The 23,410-nt window shown below is 40.9% G+C and overlaps 2 protein-coding genes across 7 annotated transcripts in view; one reads left to right on the forward strand and one right to left on the reverse strand.

The window, feature by feature from the left end:
- The first annotated feature begins 82 nt into the window (after nt 1–82).
- gins2 (GINS complex subunit 2 (Psf2 homolog)) lies at nt 83–4,633 on the forward strand. Its single transcript, NM_001017015.2, is given in 5 exon segments — nt 83–173; nt 2,045–2,159; nt 2,468–2,567; nt 3,120–3,246; nt 3,610–4,633. Coding segments are annotated over 5 exon segments (558 nt in total). The 5' UTR covers nt 83; the 3' UTR covers nt 3,736–4,633.
- A 12,825-nt stretch (nt 4,634–17,458) lies between these two features.
- Nucleotides 17,459–23,410, reverse strand: part of gse1 (Gse1 coiled-coil protein) — a 322,402-nt gene continuing 316,450 nt past the window's right edge. For all 6 annotated transcript variants that reach the window (XM_018093523.2, XM_031900796.1, XM_004913601.4 and 3 more), the window contains 5 exons: nt 22,328–22,438; nt 21,335–21,763; nt 20,243–20,515; nt 19,028–19,131; nt 17,459–18,639 (listed from right to left, as the gene is read on the reverse strand). In XM_018093523.2, the coding sequence (XP_017949012.1) occupies nt 18,505–18,639; nt 19,028–19,131; nt 20,243–20,515; nt 21,335–21,763; nt 22,328–22,438 (1,052 nt within the window). In that variant the 3' untranslated portion in view covers nt 17,459–18,504. The remainder of the gene's footprint in view (nt 18,640–19,027; nt 19,132–20,242; nt 20,516–21,334; nt 21,764–22,327; nt 22,439–23,410) is intronic.

A 23,410-nucleotide genomic window follows, 5' to 3' on the forward strand; every position in this document is an offset into this window, starting at 1 on the left:
GGCGGGGCTTCTGTGCGTAGAGATTTCCTCTGCTCCGGCAGAAGCCCCGCCCCTTCCTATCGCTGATAGCGGGAGATTCAGTCATGGATGCCTCCGAGGTCGAGTTCTTGGCTGAAAAGGAGCAAGTGACTGTCATTCCCAACTTTAGTCTGGACAAGGTCTATCTTATTGGGGTGAGCAAAAGCGAACTTGTCAGGCTTCCATGCTTTGTAATAAGCAGTTTAGTAACGAAAGAGAAACATGGTGCTAGTTAGTCTTAAATTATATAGTGAGATAGAAGTATATGGGCCCCTGTATACTTGTTATAGATTATATAGAGCTGGGGTATGGGCCCCTGTATACTTGTTATAGATTATATAGAGCCGGGGTATGGGCCCCTGTATACTTGTTATAGATTATATAGAGCTGGGGTATGGGCCCGTGTATACTTGTTATAGATTATATAGAGCCGGGGTATGGGCCCGTGTATACTTGTTATAGATTATATAGAGCCGGGGTATGGGCCCGTGTATACTTGTTATAGATTATATAGAGCTGGGATATGGGCCCGTGTATACTTGTTATAGATTATATAGAGCTGGGATATGGGCCCGTGTATACTTGTTATAGATTATATAGAGCTGGGATATGGGCCCGTGTATACTTGTTATAGATTATATAGAGCTGGGATATGGGCCCGTGTATACTTGTTATAGATTATATAGAGCCGGGGTATGGGCCCCTGTATACTTGTTATAGATTATGTAGAGCCGGGGTATGGGCCCCTGTATACTTGTTATAGATTATGTAGAGCCGGGGTATGGGCCCGTGTATACTTGTTATAGATTATATAGAGCCGGGGTATGGGCCCGTGTATACTTGTTATAGATTATATAGAGCCGGGGTATGGGCCCCTGTATACTTGTTATAGATTATATAGAGCCGGGATATGGGCCCCTGTATACTTGTTATAGATTATATAGAGCCGGGGTATGGGCCCGTGTATACTTGTTATAGATTATATAGAGCCGGGGTATGGGCCCGTGTATACTTGTTATAGATTATATAGAGCCGGGGTATGGGCCCGTGTATACTTGTTATAGATTATATAGAGCCGGGGTATGGGCCCCTGTATACTTGTTATAGATTATATAGAGCCGGGGTATGGGCCCGTGTATACTTGTTATAGATTATATAGAGCCGGGGTATGGGCCCGTGTATACTTGTTATAGATTATATAGAGTCGGGATATGGGCCCGTGTATACTTGTTATAGATTATATAGAGTCGGGATATGGGCCCGTGTATACTTGTTATAGATTATATAGAGCCGGGGTATGGGCCCGTGTATACTTGTTATAGATTATATAGAGTCGGGATATGGGCCCGTGTATACTTGTTATAGATTATATAGAGTCGGGATATGGGCCCGTGTATACTTGTTATAGATTATATAGAGTCGGGATATGGGCCCGTGTATACTTGTTATAGATTATATAGAGCCGGGGTATGGGCCCGTGTATACTTGTTATAGATTATATAGAGCTGGGGTATGGGCCCGTGTATACTTGTTATAGATTATATGGTTCTACTATATGTAGGTATACTGTAGATTATACAGGGTGATTCAAGATGGTCCCACTTTATGGATGCAATATGTTCCAGTTGTTAAACACAAAATTTGGTCCAGTCTCTAGGAGTCCCAACTCAGTGCCTGAGGTGGGGCAGGCAATGTGTGATTGGCAGCTGATATTTTTAAACATCTTTATATCATGTATGGATGTTTTGATCAAAAAATAATTTGGGTTTACTATTGTTCAGCTTTTTATGTCTGGGTGACATGTCCCTTTAAGTCAGTCTGCGGTTGTTATATAGCTATCCTATATAATGGCAATCCTTCCCTATACTTATTTAAATAAAAACTTTGTTGCAGATATTCATTCCTTTTCTAATATTCTGATACCTCTATAACTCTCTCATCTCTTTTAGTTTTTGTTTCTTCTTATACAGTAGTATAACAGTAGTTTAGTGTACTGCTGCTTAACGGATCTCTTTTACCTGAACAGGGTGACTTGGGTCCCTTTAATCCTGGTTTACCTGTAGAGGTTCCTCTATGGTTGGCCATCAACCTTAAACAAAGGCAGAAATGTCGCATTGTCCCTCCACAGTGGATGGATGTCGGTAAGTAGGTTAACTGTTGAAAGCTTTGTTGCTTTTTTTTATGGCATGAAATTGCACTGACTTATTGGGTTACAGTTATAACAAACTTAGAGATAATGACTTGTGATGGCATTAAACCAATAGTAACCAGTGCAGCAAATTAGCATTTACTGCAAACCACCTCCAAATTGTCTTTGACTCTCTCCCTGCCACTAATCTGGGCCCTCCTAGTGGAGCCACCCAGGCAGGATGGGAACCTATGGTTTATAAGAAACATGTTAGGATTTCTGTCTGGGTTGTTTATTCTTTTTTTTTTTTTCTTTATCTAGATAAACTAGAGGCTATCAAAGATCAAGAACGCAGAGAGGATACATTTACTCCAATGCCAAGTCCATATTATATGGAACTTACTAAACTATTGTTAAATCAGTAAGTAAATCAAAATGAAAAACATGTTGTCTATGCCACCAAAGTATAAGGACTCTTGATATTGATACCCAGTAACAGAAAAGGAGATGAAGTTCTTCATGTATCAGTTACTGAGAGGTACAACACATGGGGGCAGATTTAGCAAAATGTGAATTAGAGCTCAACACAGAAAAATTCACTTACTTTCTGTTCATTCCTATTGGATTACATATTTATCGATGTGTGAAAGTTCGCTTCTAAAAATCCCATAGCAATGATTAGAAAGTGGGTGAATTTTCTGTGATAAATCTGCCCCATGGTGGAGGGGGAATGGGTAAATCCTCCAGACAGGTTCCAAAGGGCCTGGAAGTCTGCCACAGGCAAGCTGATATAGCTTTTAACTTTTATGTTTTTTATCTGTAACATATGTTCTAGCTAATTCCTGAAGAGCAGATGGAGAAAGAATTTGTCTTTCATACCCCACATCCCTTAAATAACCCCTGCCTTTCTGATTTTGGACCTGATCATGTTTGTTTTTACTTTTCCCCCCTCTCTCTATACATATATTTCCAGTGCTGCAGACAATATCCCTAAAGCAGATGAGATCCGTACACTTGTTAAAGACACATGGGATACAAGAATAGCAAAACTCCGGCTCTCTGCTGACAGCTTTGTGAAGGGGCAGGAAGCTCATGCCAAGGTACATGTGTATATGATTTTATGTTTCTCACTAAAAGTATCTTTTTAGATTGAAACTCTACCGTTGGTGCTTATAAAATAAAAGTGATGGAGGTCACGAGATGCTGCACAAGAGATATAATGGGCTATATTCAATAGAAAGCCGCACAGAACTAAACATTTATACAAAGTAAATATGTGGCTTTATTGGAGAGATTTTAGGAGTTTCTGCTCTATTTTGTGCTTGTAGATGGAATTGTTATTCTCAGCATTTGTCCAACTGGGCCACTCAGACACTGTGGGCAGCTTAGACTGTTCTCTCATTAATTTTCCACCTGCCTTTCAACTTCCTGCTGTTACACATCTCTCTCTTCTCATTTGCCAGCTGGATAACCTGACACTAATGGAAATTAACACAATCGGAACATTTTTTACTGAGTCTTTAAACCACATGTACAAGCTACGTACCAGCCTGCAGACCCCAGAGGAAGGACAGTCACAGGATTACTAACCAGTTGTCACTAGAATGTGCATAATTACATTGTGAGGCTGCAGTCAACTGTCTGCTGAGAACAAGACATTTTAGTAGCCCTCTGCCAAACTTCCTGCTTTTGGCATGGACAAAAGTACGATGTGCCGGTGGCTACAAACACAAAGGCTTTTGGAGACTATATCTGTACTCTACAGCAGTTTCATAGGAGTTATTACAAACACATCCCTGTATTCCATTCCAGCAGCATTGGCAAGGAATTTTGTGCAAACTGGATCAGCAAAGAATGTTCCTCACAATTTGCAAGTCTGAGCAGTTTCAGTACAACACAGTACCAAGCCTATTACTGCTATCCTCTTATGTCTATAATGTACTGCTTAAAAGAGGACACTACCTAAAAACCTTTGGCAATAGTGAAAGAAAATTTAATTATATGCAACCTTAAAATATACATTAGTACTAAATGTTCAGTGGTTTTGTAGTTATTTGTAAATGTGGTTGCTACTGAAAACAATATCTGTTTGGCTGTTTATATTCTCTGCATTCCTGGTTCTGACTCCTGAAAAGTATAAACAAATATATTGTTATCAGTTGCAGTTACTCGTACATATAACTTTAAAACTATTGGCATTTTTAATCAATATAGGAACATTGCTTAGAATACTTTCTTTGGGTGGAGATCACTTTAAAGAAAATCGCACATGGATTAGTACCAATATATTATAAATTCCAACTTTTATTATCAGCAGGAGAGAATGTAGACCAAAATCCATACATCTGTAATGAATTGTAGCTATTATTTAACAGATTTTATTCTTTTGCTTGTAGGCATTTTTTTTTCTAAGCTGTAAGGTAAATTTCTGTACATGATTTATATATTTTTTTTATAAACAATGTAGAGTAAATGAATTTAACACCATGCATATAGACTACTGGCTGCTTTATTCTCACTTGTGCTCCTTGCCCATAATGGTTTTTCCTCCATACTCCCGTAATATTCCTGTAACAGCTAGTGTACATCAATGAAACACAATCATTTATAAAACAGAACCACTGAGCTAACCTCACCCTCCCAATACAGTGTCAGTTTGTTGTAGGGAAATTTGTGATGTCTGTATCCAGTTGTAAAAATGGGGGAGGTGTTGAATGGAGTCATAATTAACATAGAGTTGTGGTAACTTAGGCAAAACTGTAAAACTATTGGAGTATGTAATCTAAATTATCTCAACTTGTTATGAGCTTAGGGGGGACCTGAACAAATGTTTTGCTGGAATGGTGGGAGTGAGAAACGTTTTTGAAGTCTTCTAGTAGACAATATTCACGTTTAAAAGTCTGCATAGCTTTAGTCAATTTGGCCATTTGTTGAGGTTACCAAAATAATAATAGGTTGTTGGTTGACTGTGGCCACACAGTGGGTAGGTCAAGTTGAACTCATAGTTAGTTGACCTCCAGGATTGATTGGTGCCTGACAGGGAACTATACACACCCAACAGAAGAGACCAAGGTGAACTGTTGGATTTAGTCCTCCCCTAAAGGGATTTTTAAACCCATTTAATTTATAGCTGGCTTATCTGGAAAGTTGTCATTTTAGCCTTATACCAGGGCTGTATTTATTACATAGGCACTTGAGGACCTGTGCCTGGGGGTGGCCCTTAGGTACCTATGTAGTAAAATTAAAATTTGTGAAAAACAATAAAACCTCCCAGTCCCCTGCTGTTGCCAGATACTTGCCGATTAATTATGGGGGGGTGGGGTGTCTGAAAGTCTGTGTCATATGCGCAGTGGGACACCAGGGACAAAATAGATTGCTGCCTCATACACAAGCCAATACATTTCCAACCCTGGAATCTTGTATTAAACTGGGAGCAACTGAGCTAACAAGTCTGTAAATATGTATGTATCATTCAGCTTGTTCTTGTAAGAGTTAAATTGCAGTTTGTATAAACCACAGTTATTAAGCATGGAGTGGCTTCAAAAATTTGACACGTAAAGTCCTTTGGTGGCAGCCTTTGGTCATGGAGATCAGGAATATGACTAAAAAATGCTTATTTCTTGGCAAAAGACTGCAGCACCACCTTGTGGCTGATTGCATGTGTTGCTTATAGTGGATTTCACATTTGAGCCTGGTTTAGATCTAGTGAATAGCTTTGCCCTGCAAAATGCTGAACTATGTTTATATGTAATTGTGTCATTAAATCATTTTCATTTAATCTGTCATGTTCTTCATGGCTGGACAGTTACTATTAGGAAAATCGCATACAGCAATCCTCGCAGGAAAGGCACAACTGATCAAAATGCCTTTTCCCGCCAGCAGTGATGATTTAAATGAGAAACACTTGGCAGTCGTGTGTACAAAATGTAAGTTGTAGGCTTGCTATGTAAGTGGATGGGAAGCAGCTGCTATTTTATTATTCTGGATCTTCATGAGAGCAGCACAGCCATCAAAATGTCCCATGTGTTATTGCTTATAATGTCCCAAGATGTGTGATGGGTGTACTACTTTCAGCAAGCAGGGGTTTATCTAAATGGCTGCTTTTGGATTTAGAGAGAGATTCTAGTGCCAAAGGTAATGGTGTGCATGCAGATTGCTATGCATATCTGTTTATATAGAACTACTACATATGCTATACATTATTATAATACAGTAATAGTACAAATAGGGCACAATCACTGCAATAAATACAAATACAGTGCTGCTTGAAATTTTGTGAACCCATTTGAAATTACAATATTTCTGCATAAATGTAACTTAAACTTGATAATGATACCCCAATTAAAGAAAACTATGCTTTTTTATGAAAGGAAAATGCTAAAACGTTGTACTTTTGCCCCACACAAATGTGATGCTTTTGGGCAGCAATAACTGCAGCTAAATATTCTGCTGATAGCATTCTTTAGAAATGTTGGCCCATATTGATAGGATAGCATCTTGCAGTTGATGGACATTTGTGGGATGCACATCCAGGACACGAAGCTCCCGTTCCACCACATCCCAAAGATGCTCTATTGGGTTGAGATCTGGTGACTGTGGGGGCCATTTTAGTACAGTGAACTCATTGTCATGTTCAAGAAACCAATTTGAAATGATTCGAGCTTTGTGACATGGTACATTATCCTGCTGGAAGTAGCCATCAGAGGATGGGTACATGGTGGTCATAAAGGGATGGACATGGTCAGAAACCATGCTCAGGTAGGCTGTGGCATTTAAACGATGCCCAATTGGCACTAAGGGGCCTAAAGTGTGCCAAGAAAACATCCCCCACACCATTACACCACCACCAGCCTGCACAGTGGTAACAAGGCATGATGGATCCATGTTCTCATTCTGTTTACGCCAAATTCTGACTCTACCATTTGAATGTCTCAACAGAAATCGAGACTCATCAGACCAGGCAACATTTTTCCAGTCTTCAACTGTCCAATATTGGTGAGCTTGTGCAAATTGTAGCCTCTTTTTCCTATTTGTAGTGGAGATGAGTGGTACCCGGTGGGGTCTTCTGCTGTTGTAGCCCATCCGCCTCAAGGTTGTGAGTGTTGTGGCTTCACAAATGCTTTGCTGCTACCTTGGTTGTAACGAGTGGTTATTTCAGTGAAACTTGTTCTTCTATCAGCTTGAATCAGTCGGCCCATTCTCCTCTGACCTAGCATCAACAAGGCATTTTCACCCACAGCACTGCCGCATACTGGATGTTTTTCCCTTTTCACACCATTCTTTGTAAACCCTAGAAATGGTTGTGCGTGAAAATCCCAGTAACTGAGCAGATTGTGAAATACTCGGACCGGCCCGTCTGGCACCAACAACCATGCCACGCTCAAAATTGCTTAAATCACCTTTCTTTCCCATTCTGACATTCAGTTTGGAGTTCAGGAGATTGTCTTGACCAGGACCACACCCCTAAATGCATTGAAGCAACTGCCATGTGATTGGTTGATTAGATAATTGCATTAATGAGAAATTGAACAGGTGTTCCTAATTATCCTTTTGGTGAGTGTAAATTGTGCATGTTAAAAGAAGCAACAGGAAAAAAGTCCCTGTCCCATAGAGTGTGCAGTCTGTGTAGGTGGGCATAAAAAACATGCACTCCTCCTTCACTAATGATGACACATTTCTATTAATTTAGAGATATCTCAGCATCGCTTTTATGCTAATTAGCCTACACTAAAAGGATTTTATGACCACCAGTGTAGTAGGCTAAGTGCAAGCACCATGATTTTAACCCACAATTCAGAGTTTTTTTTTCCCCAATGATTACAATGTAGATTCAGTTTCTAGGGGGAGAATCGCCTGACACAACTGTGGGCAATGCCTCAGAACTGCATTTGCCACTGTAAATGACTCCTTACGTGTCCCTGCCTCCTGTTCTTTGTTCATGTGGTCTTTGCTGGAGCCATTAAACATAATTTTTTAGACCCAAATACATTGCATTCTGATGTTTAATGTACCTTGTACAGTGTTTGCAGTCATCTCAATGATTGTACATATCTGTATTTTAAACATTACTTGCTGCCTCTCAGCTATACACTCTAAGAATTTACCTAAAACAAAGTATTTACAAAGCAGATCCCAAAATGTTTCCACCTTCAACTGCCACCCACTGTCTAATAGTAGGCAACATATCTGTCATTTTATATGTTTATATGTATATATATATATATATATATGTGTGTGTGTGTGTGTTTGCAAGTATAGGTACTAAGTTTTATAGGTATAGCCCTGTATATGTGCCGTGGGTCCCAATCCTGTTTAGTTTTGTGTATTTTTTTTTTAAGGTGACAAGTAGTGCTGAAAGTGACAAAGCTTCAACATTCCAATTTAGGGAAAATGTTATGAGAAAACACTTAAGGCTTAAGGCACACAGGGCTGATTCTTGACCTGCAGATAAATACAGGCTGAGAATCAGACCCTAGACTCCAATAAGTTTTAGGCTCATGCCACACCAGGCGTAGGGCTGATTTTTTCGGCAAGCGGAAAAACGCTTGCCGAAAATTCAGCCCTACGCCTGCTACTTGTGCCTGCACCCGAATGAATGGCATACGCTCGGGTGAAGGCACAAGTAGCCGATATACGCATGAAAACGCGAGACTTTGCATTCTCTCGCGTTTTCATGCGTATATCGGCTACTTGTGCCTTCACCCGAGCGTATCCCATTCATTCGGGTGCAGGCACAAGTAGCAGGCGTAGGGCTGAATTTTCGGCAAGCGTTTTTCCGCTTGCCGAAAAAATCAGCCCTACGCCTGGTGTGGCATCAGCCTTAGATGTGCCTGCACCAGGACCCAGGCACACAGAGTTGATCTTGCAGCTAAAATGCTGGCGTAGCAGTTCTGTACCAAAATCTGATTTGTGTGTCTGTACTATACCCAGGGAAGCGCAGTTGCTCCAGGTACAGGCACATAAAAAGGCTGTTTAATGTGTAGGGGCTGATTCTCAGCCTGTGTTCATCTCCATAGCCTTATGGGACTATATACCTACTGGGGCAGTGTTATTACAACCATACGTGCAGCAACATAAAACTGTTAGGATGAAGACACATGGGGTGATTAGTCGCCATGACTTTTAAAAAAGTCGGTTGTGGTGACTTTCCCTCCATAGGCTTTAATGCAAGTCGCATGCAGTTTTTGCGGCGCGAATTAGTCGCAGTGACTAATCGCCACATGTATCTTCGACCAACTATCTGTTTGTTAAGCATTCTGGGGGTATAGTTTTCCTTTAGATTGAAGACACAAAGAGCTATTAGTGGCAGCTACTTTTTCATGGCTACTAAACCCCAGAAAATACCCTGCCATAGACAATACTGAGAATTGCCTTTGCAACACACGTTGAGACAATTATCAGGAAATGATCAGCATTGTCTATTTTAGTAGCCGCGACAAGTAGCTGCTACTAGTAGCTCTGTGTGTCTTCACCCTAAGGGCAGTGACAGACGGGGAGATTAGTCTCTCCACGACAAATCTTCTTTGCCGCGGGCGACTAATCTCTCTGTAGCGACACGTATGCTATCCCACCAGCGATTTACATTCTTGCCAGTGGGATGGCATTGCAGGGAGATTAGTCGACGAAGATTTGTTGCGGGGCTACTAATCTCCCCATCTGTCAATTCCCTAAAGAAAAACTATACCCCCAGAATGAATGCTTAACCAACAGATAGTTTATATTATATTAAGTGACCTATTAAAGAATCTCGCTAAATGTGATGGGCTGTGTGAACACATGACCAGAAATAATGCAGCTCTAACTGTAACAGGAAGAAGTATGGAAGCAAAAGGCAGAACTCTGCCCATTAATTGGCTGATGGGGCCTAGCATGTATGTGTGCCTTGGCTTTTTTGTGTGCACTGTGAATCCTATGATCCCAGGAGGCGGCCTTTAAAGGGGGAAGGAAAGGCTAAGTCACTTGGGGGTGCTAAAATGTTAAGCACCCCCAAGTGACTTGAATCGCTTACCTCTACTCTACGCGCGCGCAGCAAAGAAGGAAGGAGGAAGCGATCGCTGCTACCCCGGGCTGGTGCTGTTCTCTCCATACAGGGGCACCAACCTGGGGTAGAAGGTAAGCAATTCAAGTCACTTGGGGGTGCCTAACATTTTGGCACCCCCAAGTGACTTGGCTTTTCCTGCTTAAAATGACAATTTTCTATTTAGGAGTACCCAATAACACATACTACTAAAAAAGTATATTTTTATGGTTTATTTAGATGAAGTAGGGTTTTATATATGAGATTGTATGTATATATATATATATATATATATGTATGTATGTATGTATAACTTTATTTATAAGCGCCACAAGGGTACGCAGCGCTGTACAATCTTACAATATACATAATTACACACAGGGAGGACAAGTGTTATAATAAATACAATAACTAAGTATAAATACACAGGGAATAAGTGCCATGTGGTATGAGACACAGTAGGAAGGAGGTCCCTGCCCCGTAGAGCTTGCAGTCTAAGTGGTTGGGTAACATACAGGCACAGACTGGAAGGAGTGCACCAGGTATGGGCATTTGCCCTTCAGCGCAGGACTGGGCAAAATAATGTTTTAGTGCTCCAGAAGGTAACAGCTGAGCTTTTTCTTAAAGAGAGTGGGCGAGTTTTCTTTACGGAGGGATTCAGGGATAGAGGTAAGGAGCAGCGAGATAGAAAGGTTTAAGACAAGAGAGCGCAGTGGGTGTGGATGGTGTAAAAAGACGGAGGCTCTGAGAGGAGCGGAGGAGATGACCAGGATCGTGCAGGGAGACCAGTGATGAAATGTAGTGAGGAGCAGAGGAGTGAAGGGCTTTGAATGTTAGCAGAAGGATTTTGTAAGCTATCCTTTGCTTAACAGGCAGCCATGCTAGAGAGCTTAAGTGAGGCTGAACAGGTTCCCTCTTAGGAGAGAGCAGGAGGATCCTGGCAGCAGAGTTCAAGATTGATTGCAGGGGAGAGAGGTGGGAGTCTGGGAGGCCGGTTAGTAGGAGATTGCAGTAATCTAAGCGGGAAAGGATAAGGGCATGTATTAGTGTTTTAGCTGTTACTTGTGAAAGAAAGGGGCGTATCTTGGCAATATTGCCAAGATAAAAACGTCAGGTTTTGGTAGTGTTATTAATATGGTTAGAGAAGGAGAGTGACTGGTCAGATGACCCCAAGGCAGCTTGCTGAATTAACAGGGTTAATGGACATGCCGTCAATAGTAATGGTGAAAGGAGGAGGGCCAGGTTTGGGCGGGAAGACCATGAGCTCTGTTTTAGCTAGGTTAAGTCTGAGGTGGCGTCGGTTCGTCCAGGAGGAGATAGCCAGGAGGCAGTTACCAATCTGGGTTTGAACATCAGTGGTTAGTGCAGGGGTGTCTAAATATATGTGGATGTCATCTGCATATACAGTAAGTGGTATTTAAGACCAAAAGAAGAAATAAGGTCTCCTAAAGAGAGAGTGAACAGGGAGAACAGCAAAGGACCAAGCACCCCCACACTATATACACAATATATTTTTATAGAGACCTACATTGTTTGGAGGTATAGTTTTCCTTTACTATACATTAATGTATCCATAATTCATTCTACCCTTGCTTATGTTCACAGATAGATACCATTTATGGAAGCATATACGGAGTGTTTTTGTAGTGAGCTGTGGAAGAAAATCTCCTGACCCAACTTTTATTTTATGTCTAAGAGACTGAGGAAGTGCTTCATCATTATCTCCATTACATTAAATTACCTTGCCATCTATTATGGTTTAATCACCTCTTTTATACCCATTTCACAGCACGGAAATGACACCTAATAAGGCTGGTAGTTAACATTATATGAACTATGAAGGAAAATAATTACAGCAAATGTTGCTTAATTGCTGGACAGCACAGAGGCCAGACAGGGAAGTTGAATGAGCTGAATACTACGCACCCTTGCTTGCTAGTGTTTGGTCTTCTTTCTTCAGTCCTCCCCCCTTATGATCATGCCCTTCGCATACAAGGTCTTTAGTACATCCCCTCCCTATCACCCAGGAACATTGCTGTTTGGATTACCAACATCCCATTGAAATGCAAACTAAGCACATTTGTTCCTTCTTAAGATATTCATGAAATTTGGTGTGACTGGATTCCCCTTGGGACAGTGCTGACAGGCAAAAGCAGAATTCCTGTTAATGGCTTATTATTCCCATACGCACTTGGTCAGTACAGAGCCTGCAGGAATAGACATTTGTTTATAGCTTGTACTACTAATTCTAATGCAGCTCAGTTCTATGGAAGATTTAAGGGAGACCATGAAATCGGTGGGTGTGCCTGCTGCCTAATTTGCACAAAAATACACTGTTCCTTAGATAATTGCTGCCAGGGTTAATTAGCATTGTTTCAAAAGAAAGCCATTAAACCCCTCTGCAATTTTTCTTTTTTTCTTTAAATACGAGTGGATGGGGGAAGTTGATATGTAATTACTGGCACGCCATCTCCGTACATCTTCCCTCCCCTCATTCCCAGCGAAAGGCTTTGTACCCAAATGTCTCCACCGCTTTGTGCATACTGGCTTATTTTCTTCCATTGTTACCAGTTAAAGTAACAGTACAGCTGCAGGACTTACATCCTAACACTCATACACAATGTGTTTGAAGGGTATTCTTTAATGAAAAGCTAAACCAGCCCTTAAAACTGTACAGTTCATAGCTTTCTTAAACAAAAATATGGCTCTTTGACCTCAGGCAGCAGCCCCAAAAATGGGCCTGAAAAACTTTAATAATACACCTAAAGCAAATCACCCCAAACATCTAAAGAAAAATAACTGGAACAGTTTCCAAAAATCATGACAATTAAGCACACAGATTTATAATTTCCAAGATTATTCCATAGTAAAACCAAACTGACTGGTCATACACATGGAGTAGGCCTCTACACTCCCTTCTCTTTGCCACTGTATACATTTTTTTATATGCTTATTCTTATTAGTGGAGGCAGGATTCCCATTGGAAGTCTTTCTTGCATAAAGTTGTCCACTGGCCCTGGAGAGACTTGTTGCTTGATGTTACCTACCTTGCTTTTCTGCAGTACAGGTTCAGCTCCCCTTGTTCTTTAGTCCTTTGCATGATGGGTTGTTTCACGCAGTTATGATGACATATTACTATACAACATGGTATCATGCACAGAACAGAGCAATTCCACTCTTTGGGCACAGCTCACTTTCACATGCACATTGGAAAGCTCACAATATGTGCACTTGAAACAAACCTCACTGGCACAAAGGTGGAAGTGGAGCAGCAGACTTACGTCATTCCATGTCATTTCTACATTACAACACTGCTACATGCCAGTAGATGCATCATACGGGCACAGAATTTGTCAGCAGTCCTAAGCAAATACTTTAGCATGCTCTCACATTACACATCTGCCAGCTGAAGACCATGAAGGTTCACCATGGCCACATAATGTACACCCCACTCATACAGCACAGCTAAAGGCCTACTTCTGAGGTAGCTGCTTTTTACTCTGCCTGGGACTCTGACTGGAGCATAGCGAATATCAAAGAATGAAGATAATGCTGGCGTGGCACTCCTACAGTAATACCCTGATTCAGTGCAGTTTACAGTATGCAGGATCACTGGCCCAGGGTCTCAGGTAATTGATTATAATCATTCCTAGAGTGCCTAACATTTTGGCATCCCCCAGTGAATATACCTTTCCTTTAAAGGGGACATAATCTTTTAGTGTTGCTCCACCCATAAGTTGCTGGACTACAACTCCCAGCATAATATAACAAATTAGAGTTGGTGGTCAAGTAAAACGTCATTGTGCAAAACATACTTCTACCTCTCTAAGGGCACACGGAGAGATTAGTCGCCCGCAACAAATCTCCCGTGTCGCGGGCAACTAATCTCCCCGAAATGCCATCCCACCGGCGAGAATGTAAATTGCCGGTGGAATGGCATAGGCGGCAAGGCAACTAATCTCCCTGTGTGCCAGAGCCCTAAGGCCAGTGGTTCCACCCCTCCCCCTGCTGTGCACAGACTAGGGAAGGGGTTGCAAATTAACTTCAGCTAGCATTTACTGGTCACCTGTTTAAAGAAAACCTCTTATTGGTTGCTATGGGTTACAGCTCCTGGGCAAACTTAGTACCTTTTATTACATATGAGGTAGACGATTACTCTCTCCTTAACTAGAAGAGCAGTATGTCTTGATTACAAACAAGGAACCAGCTAACCACTTTATCTAGGATTATATGCTCCGAAGAGCAAGACAAAATTGATTTCCCAAACCAAAAAGTCACATCTATAGACTCGCAAATTATAATATTTTTATATTGGGAAGGCAAGGCAGAAACGTACCAAATAACTAGTTGAGGCTCGGGTGTATAAACTTTGATTTTAAAATGAAGAAATAAAGACCGTTCTAAGCAGACTCCGCTTGTCCGGTGTGCTTGATGTTCCTTCAAACGTTAGCTAACCACTTTAAGCTATGGAACCTTCTGCTTCCTCTCTGTACACGCATCCCCTTGTTATAGTTTAATTTCTTAAAGAAAAACTATACCCCCAGAATGAATACTTAACCAACAGATAATATAAACTATGTTAAGTGACCTATTAAAGAATCTCGCCAAGCTGGAATATATTTATCAGTAAATATTGCCTTTTACATCCTTTCCCTTGATCCACCATTTAGTGATGGGCTGTGTGCTCCCTCAGAGATCACGTGACCAGAAATAATGCAGCTCTAACTGTAACAGGAAGTAGTGTGGAAGCAAAAGGCAGAACTCTGTCCATTTATTGGCTGATGGGGCCTAGCATGTAGGTGTGCCTTGGCTTGTTTGTGTGCACTGTGAATCCTATGATCCCAGGAGGCGCCCTTAATTCTTTAAATGGCAATTTTCTATTTAGGAGTATCCAATAGCACATACTACTAAAAAGTATATTTTTATGAAAATTGTTTATTTAGATGAATCAGGGTTTTACATATGAGCTTGTTTATGCAATATATTTTTACAAAGACCTACGTTGTTTGGGGGTATAGTTTCCCTTTAACTGGTCTGTTTTCTATTGCAACCCTTTGGTGATCCAGAGCTGTATTAAGGGTGATCCAACCCCACCTCAGAGAACAGACTGTATTTGTGCTTTAACCTATAAACGCTTAGTATAAAGTGGGCAAAACAGCCTATATTAATACTTGCTGCCTAAAATATTTAGTTAAAGGCACATAAAACCACATCATGTTTTGCTATCAGTGTGTACTCCGCACAAAGGCAGGTAATGTTGCATTGCCTCTAAAGATAAAGTTACCTCATCATAATTCTGACTGATTGTGCCAAGAAAGCATATGGCAGCTTGGTGGCTCTGGCATGTGCAGTCAGTAACCGATCATTTATTCCACTATTTGTAAAACACAAGGGAGTAAACAGCCAGACAGCCGAGTCCTACAGGTTGAGGGAGATATCAACATGCACTTCATTACTCTTGAAAACATTGCACAATGGTGTGCCACACAGTAGTTAGCATTACTGCCTTGAAATGCTGGGATCATTTCCCACTCAGGGCACTAAGAGTTTGTATGTCCTCCCCATGCTAGTGTAGGTTTCCATTGGATACTCTGCTTTCCTCCCACACTGCAAAAACAAAGAGGAAGGTTAATTGGCCATATGATTTTGATGGGCACCCTAGATTTTAAACTTTGCTAAACTAATGTCTTTGATGTGTAATCTCTGTAAAGCACTGCAAAAAAGGTAAGTGCTACAGCAAATAAGGTTTTCACTCTGCTCTGTCACTCACACAAGGGAGACAGAGATTCTGGAGGGTGGGGGGGTGGGAGGCTGCTTCAATAATTAGCCAGAACTTTGTAAAGGTACAACATTTTAAAAAGCTATACATTGTCAATGTTTATGACTTTATATTTTCAATATGATTGTTCCCCTTTTAAGTGCTTTATAGTAGACTTATCCTTATCCGGAAAACCCCAGGTCCAAAGCATTCTATATAACAGGTCCCTTACCTGTATAATGTGCTGGAATTAATATTACCCTTGCTCTCAGTCTATAATATGATGTCTACTGGTAGCCACCTTCTGCCTATAACAGGAAATGGTCCCTGGTGGCTTTTTGCATTGTAAATTGTGTCAGTGTTGAGAAAAAATGACAAATTAACAAATATTAACTTTTAATATGTTGCAAAAAGGCCAGTTCTAGTTTTTTCTTTAATTATTTGCCTTCTTCTGGATCTTTCCAGCTTTCAAATGGGGCCACTGACCAGAGTAGCCTATAAACTATTGCTCTGTATAATTTTTTAATACTTAGCTTTCTATTCAGGTGCTCTCCTATTCATATTCCAGTTCCATTTAAACCATTCACTTGTTGCTAAGCCAATTTGGACCCTAGCAACCAGATAGCTGCTGAAACTACAAACTTGAGAGCTGCTAAACAAAAAGGCTAAATAATTTAAAACCACAATTAAAAAATGAAGACCAATTGCAAATTCTCAGAATATTACCTATATCATATGAAAAAGTTAATTTAAAGGCAAACAACTCCTTTACAAGTTATTTGTAAGTATAAATATTGAAAGCAGTATCTGCATTACATTCTTTAGTTCTCACTTGGGGGTGATGTAATAAAAGGCATCAGGTTCCCTGGCGAGCCCCAAGTGCCCCAGTCTGAGACTGCCCCATCCCTAATTCCACTGGGAAGATGACCTGTTTAGCACACATTATTTAAACTCTGCCCCCACCCCCCCTTCTAATCATCTTCTGTCTGTATTGTTTTGTCCATGTGTTTCATCAAGTGCAGAACATAAAACTGAAGCCTAATTATATCACTGTACCACAGTTACACATACACACACAAGCTGCCACACAGTGTTCTCTGCCTGAATCTGGCCATACATATACCAATAAAATTATACAGTTTTTGGCATGTATAGTGGCTGGATGATCCCGATTGGTAACTATTAACTGACCACGTTAATACAAAGATTTTGCTGCTCTGATCTTTCAGGGATGTTAGACTCAGCAAAAAGAACAATTTAACATTGGCCATACTGTGTACAGCCCCTTGTACAGTATCTGTCCTGCTCATGGGTCAATCAGTAGGATACCATGCGGGACCAGCCCATCTATGGCTGGATTTAGTCTAAGATTTTAGAGGGGTGAACATGAATATGCCTGCCTCAATAGGCCAGTGTGAGTACAGAAGAACAGACACATACCACACATAAAACAACCTAAAATCAGCACATCTTACTGGCAAATCTGCTCATGTAACACACCCCAAACACTCAAGTGACAGGCAAAAACACCTTCCACTTTTAATTCTCTTTCCAACTTTTAATTTTCTCAAAAAGACTTTGATAGGATAAATTCCTGACCAGCAGCAGAATACAAACACTAAATAGCAACTTTAAAAGAGACATGTATTTTCCTCTGGCTGAAAAAAAATGCAGAAGCGCTGAAAATGGCAGTTTTTTTTCTTTATAACAATAATTAAAGCAATAAAAACTTACAAAAAAAACAAAAAAAAAAAAAACAACTTTGTAATATATACAGTCCAAGGCTGAAGCACCTGATCAGTATGTCTAGATTCCAATCGGTTTCCTTTTGCCTGCTTATGGGAGGTGTGTAGCAGCTTTGCAGTATAGAACCTCGACCATGTGACAGGTATTTAATAAAAGGTACCTTCAACCAATCTGAGATCCAGGTTTAAGTGCATTCCCATTGCAAGCTGCAAAGCTCTGCGTGGACAAATTGTCTTTTGTGTTACAGAAATAAGTCCTTAACCTCCAATTTCAGCATATTACATTTCTGATTAAAAGAAGATATACCATAAAAGTCATAGAACTTTCAAACTTTTTTTTTTTTCCTTTCTGTGGCAAGGACACAAGGAATCCGTGATAAATAAAGCAGTACAATGCGGTTTCAGGTTGAAGAATGATGGCAATGAAGGGTGGATTCAGAAAGGTAAGCACCCACTTTGGTACAGTCCAGAGGGCAGACAGTGCACTAGGTTGCTTGTAGTGTCAGATGCAGCCAAAAGTCTGTCAATGAGGGACCCTGGTATGGGATGTGGTGCCAACAGGGAAATCATGTGGTGAAGAAAATGCCCACGGCTTTGCCTTGACTGAGGTTGGTTGTTCTCTCAATCTCTCATAATCCTTTGAGACATGCATGGCACATTCATATATTTATATATATGGATTTTTTTTTTGTTTTTTTTGTTTTTCTCCCAGGGTGGTGCAGAATGTGACAGAAATAGGATGATGTTTCCCAATCCTCCCAGTGAAAAATATTAAATATCGAGATAATAAAATAGATATTTCTATACTGTACGATCAAACCTAGTGCAAGACAAGATGTCACCTGTGGTGGCCTTTGAAGTATCCTCTAGACCACGGCGTTGTGGGCAAAACAAGGCACTTCCTAAAGTGTTCTAGTTCAGCTTGTAATCTCTCTCTTTCTGATGCCACCTTTTGCTTCTGGCTCATCAAGTCCTGTGGGGAGAGATGCATGGTGTAAATAGACTGAACGCAAGAATCTCACCATGTTAAAGGCCAAAATGCCGATAAATCGCATTGACTGTAGAAGCATTTACTGATATACAGCTGGAAAATAAATACAGTCATGGAGCCAAGAATATGTCAATGTCAAGTAGAATAAAGAAAACATTTTGCCTGCACCTCTCTATTACGCTGCTTATCTACTGAACTATCTTAGCAATGGTCCATGCACCTTTCCAGCATAGAGAAACCTTCCACAAAAAGCACTACACTGCTGGCTTGTTTTTTTAAACAATAGCTAGAAAGACTGCACGCCAAAGTATGCTTTTAGTCGTAAGGGGCACTGTGAGAAAAGAAGTTAATAGACAGGGACATCACTTACTGCCATGCGGTGTGACAGCTGTTCAGCTGTCAGACTCAGGTTATAGTGCTGGGATTCTAGTCTTTTACACTGCTTCTCCAGAACCTGCCGTTCTAGGTTTTGTTCTGCAAAGAAAAAAAGTACAATTTAATCCCACTTCAAAGAGATATAAGCAACTGTAATTATGGAGCATAAGTGAAACATAGCTGTGGTAACATGTACATCTGAATCTTTGTAAATACAGCAAGGCACAATAATATGGAATGCTTGTTAACTATATTTATCTGCAAACTAGTAAAGTGCCATAGCATGGAGTAGTCATAATATATTGTTACATTAGAAAACGATTACATTAGAGACGCTTTGCATTATGATGCCCACTCTCCCTGCATTGTACCACACCTGGTTGCACACTTGGGTTAGGCCACACAATAGCAAGCGATATAGCCTAACTGGCTTTTTTGACATGGAGTACTTAGTACTTTCCCATTTGCCCAGCAGGACAAATCTCTCTACTTGACATGCATGTGCTGCCCCCTCTCTCCTTCCTTCAAGGCACTATCTTTCACTGGAATTTTTAGGAATAAAGCCCAACGTCACCACGAACTAAAGCAGCAATGAGCTAGTAACAGGTTCTACTAAAGGTGAGGGAAATTCTTTGATATCTTTTCCTGGCAGCTTATTCTTCATTGTACAAAACAACAGGGAAAGGGACTGAAACTGTGCTCTGCCGAGCCTCCACTTTTTGCTTATCGAATGGAAAGTTCATGAGAGTATGTTAGCAATTCTACTCAAAGATGACAATGACACTTTCAGGGTTTGTCTAATAAAGGTGCATAGTCTGCTACAAGTTAAAAGATGGCCATACACAGTAAAATCTGCTTGTGTGGAAGGTCGACTAACAAGCGGATCTTCTCCTGATATGGCCACCTAAGGTGGGTGATATGTGGCTACTTTGATTGTTTGGCCCTAGTGCCAAACCACTGAATCAAAATTATATAAAAGTATTTGGCCCATTGGACCAAATCAACGAGACCACATGGTCCCCAAATCTGACAGGAATATCAAACCTGCCTGATCAAGATCTGGCCAATTTTAGGCCAGATATTGGATTGGTAGGCCCATCTGAAGAACCCGAATCGGCAGCTGAAATTTGCCCTTGTACAGCCACCTTTAGTCATCAATAAATGAGATCTTAGGTAAAAGAAAAAAAAAACTATTAAAGTGCAATCTTACCTTCCACATGTTCCTGATAGGCTTCAAATATTGCCTCAATTCCCTGCCACTTAGGCCTGGGTGGCTCCTCTTCTTCCTCCTCATCAGTTGTTTCTTCCTCAGAGCTTGTTGCTTGCTGTGTTTGCACGCGCCCTACTGCTGACTGTCCTGACACTTGCTGGCCATTCTGATGTAGTGCTGTTGGCCGGCTGGAGTGTTGCAGCTCAGGAATGTTATAATGAACAGATGCATCGGGTTTGTGGTTCTGTTCTGCACAGTGCATAGCTGAAACTCCTGCAAACCCAGAATAAAAATAAGGTTTATACTACTGCACAAGTCTCACTCAAGAAGACAGTACCAAACATTTAATCTAAACTATATCCATGCAGGGCTGTATTTAGGTCTGGTGCCACCCTAGGTACCAGGTTTCAGAAGTGACATAATGCACACTGAAATGATTTCACTCTCCTGCCTACAGTCGCCCTGGGCCAAATCAGGCTGAAACGATTGTTTGGCCTCTAGGCTAGCAACTAAATCTGGGCCTAAACTGCATCAATGTGCTTATCAGGGGCGCTTCTGCCATTAGGCGAGTTGAGAAACTCGTCTCAGGCGGCAGAAGCGCCCCAGTTACCAGGGGCGGCAAAAAGCCGCTCCTGGTAACTTTAAGAGCCGAATTTCCGTTTTTTAATTGTGCTCTCTGCACTAGTGATCTCACCGCCCCCGGACCCGCTCCTGCGCTCAGAAGGTAAGCACTGGGGAGCGGGGGCGGCATCCCGGAGACGCCTCAGGTGGCGATATGTCCAGAATCGCCCCTGATGCTTATGTAGTCCTTACTTAGAGCAGTTTGAAAATCCCAATAATTTTCGTCTAGAAGTCAGTAGGGCAGATTGATGGGGGGGCTCCATACTTGTGCCAATAAGCTGCTGACTCGGTCTGGAATGGCTGACTTAATACACAGTAAAAATTCAAGCAATGTAGTCTAGACTGACACATACAGATCAGGCCCAAATAAATCCCACTCTGCTTTTCAGCCTGCATTAAACTTCTACTTCTGAAGCCCACAACGCATAACAACACATAACTTAAATTAAAATAGATCAAATCTGCTCTTACCTTTGTGCTTCTGCAGGGCTTTCTGAGTGGACTGTAATACAGACTCATGAAATTGGTGAGCAAACTCCTCAGCTATAAATGGCCCCCAAGACTTGGTTCTTCCATTCACACTCTGAGGTGGTGATACAGTGCTCTCTTTGGGCGGGTGCCCCCGTACAAAGTTCAAGATACTAAGACTCCGTTTTCCAGGCATAACCTCACTTTGCTTTGTCTTCTCTGTGGCTGATGTGCCTGAAGCAGTAGATGGGGCAGCAATAGGCAGAGGAGGGACCTTAATGGGATCCAAAGGCTTAGGCTGATCTGATCGACAGGCCTCTGGAAGTTTTACTGGCTCTGGTAGTGGGACTGTGCCTGATGTGGAAGGAAGAGATGGTGGCCTTTCACACTCTACAGAAGCTTGCGATGCCACCTGTTCTTCAGAAACTGCGGCTGAAAGAATATGACAAGACTTATTTAAATATTAACTTGTTGTAAACAGCACAAAACTAAAAGAAAAAAGATAAACATACAGCATTATGCTATGACTTATGTGATCCTGAAGTGATTAAGCATTAGCTCTCTCCACTGGCAACAGGCAAATATAAGCAAACAGAGTGGCAGCTTGAGTTGTTGGCACTGGGAGAACCAGCCTACATGTGACAAGTAATCTACTACAAACAAACAAACAATAGCAGAGAACTTATTTATTCATATTTTATAGCAAATAAATATACTACTACATCCATAATATTTGTTGATGCTCTGTGATTGTGCGAGAGGAATTAGATCTTGAATGGTAGTACTAAATTGGCAAGACAATACCTTACATAGTGTTCAAAAGTGATAAACCTACACATTTGCCAAGATGTCAAATTTGCAAGGGATAATGACCATTACAACTGGGCGGGCATACCGATGGACACATTTAGAATTGTAGCATTATCTGGCTGGCTTAGAGTTCATTGCCCTTGCTGGATAGCCTGGGTAAGTTTCCATTGCTTTTACATGCCATACCTGTAGGGAGAGGAGAAGGAGTAGTGCGAAATACGGGTGCAGTCTTGGATGCCTCAGCCTCAGAATTCTTCTGTTTAATTGCTTCCAACATTTCAACCAACTTTTCTTTGTCTGAAAACAAAACAAAAAAAATCATTCACACAGGAGAATATTCAGCTTTGTTTCTAATCCCTTTTCTCAGAGAACTGAAATTAAGAAACTTTGCAACCAAAACGCAAATGTATTTAGAATCAGTTACTGAATTTGAAATACTATTGTCTATTAGTAAAGGGGATCATGAAAACACACCCTCCACACAAGCACAGGGACCCATTTTAGGTCTCATGCCTAGCACACAGCATGTGGAAAGACTAAATTCCTAAATGATATGACTTGGAGAATACTGCCAAGGATAGGGACATTTTACAAACAGTTTAATATGCAATATTATGCATACTTTGATGTAAAATCTAAAAAAAAAAAAATCTAAAAAAAAAAAAAAAAAAAAAAAAAAAAGCACAGGGTGCTTAATTTGCTCTCTCGTCCCTCTTGTTAGCTTTTATTAGCACAGTTCTTATCTGAATAGAAAGATAATGTAGAGGCTTTCAAACTTTTGGTTGGACAATAATAGGCCAGATCACACACCATAATGTACCCAGAGAGTAACTAAGTATTTACCCAAAATTTTATGTGATTTTTCATTAATCTTGAGAAACCATAAGAACAGGCCCCACTGTTAGGGAACCCATGGGTTAGTGCACTAAAGCTTATGTACACAGAACTGTATGCAGAACAAAGGAACTGCTAAATTGTCAGAGTCCTAGAGTCTGAATATTACGGTTCATGCCTTAGTAATAGTTTCTCACAGAGACAGGAATAGGTCCATACTTTAAACAAAATTTCCCCTTGGAAATCAAGATGAGAAGCCTCTTCATCATAAAAGCAGACGTGCAAGCCAGGGGTACAGAAAGTGTAGTCTTCCAGTAGTGGAAAGACAGCTCTCAGCATACCCAAACAGTCTTTTACCATTAGATGAATGCTGGAAGATGCAATTTAAAACCATCTAGAAGGTTGCATGTTACCAGGAAATATACAATTCATTAT

This window comes from Xenopus tropicalis, chromosome 4 (genome assembly GCF_000004195.4).
Source record: "Xenopus tropicalis strain Nigerian chromosome 4, UCB_Xtro_10.0, whole genome shotgun sequence".
Taxonomy (NCBI): Eukaryota; Metazoa; Chordata; class Amphibia; order Anura; family Pipidae; genus Xenopus; species Xenopus tropicalis.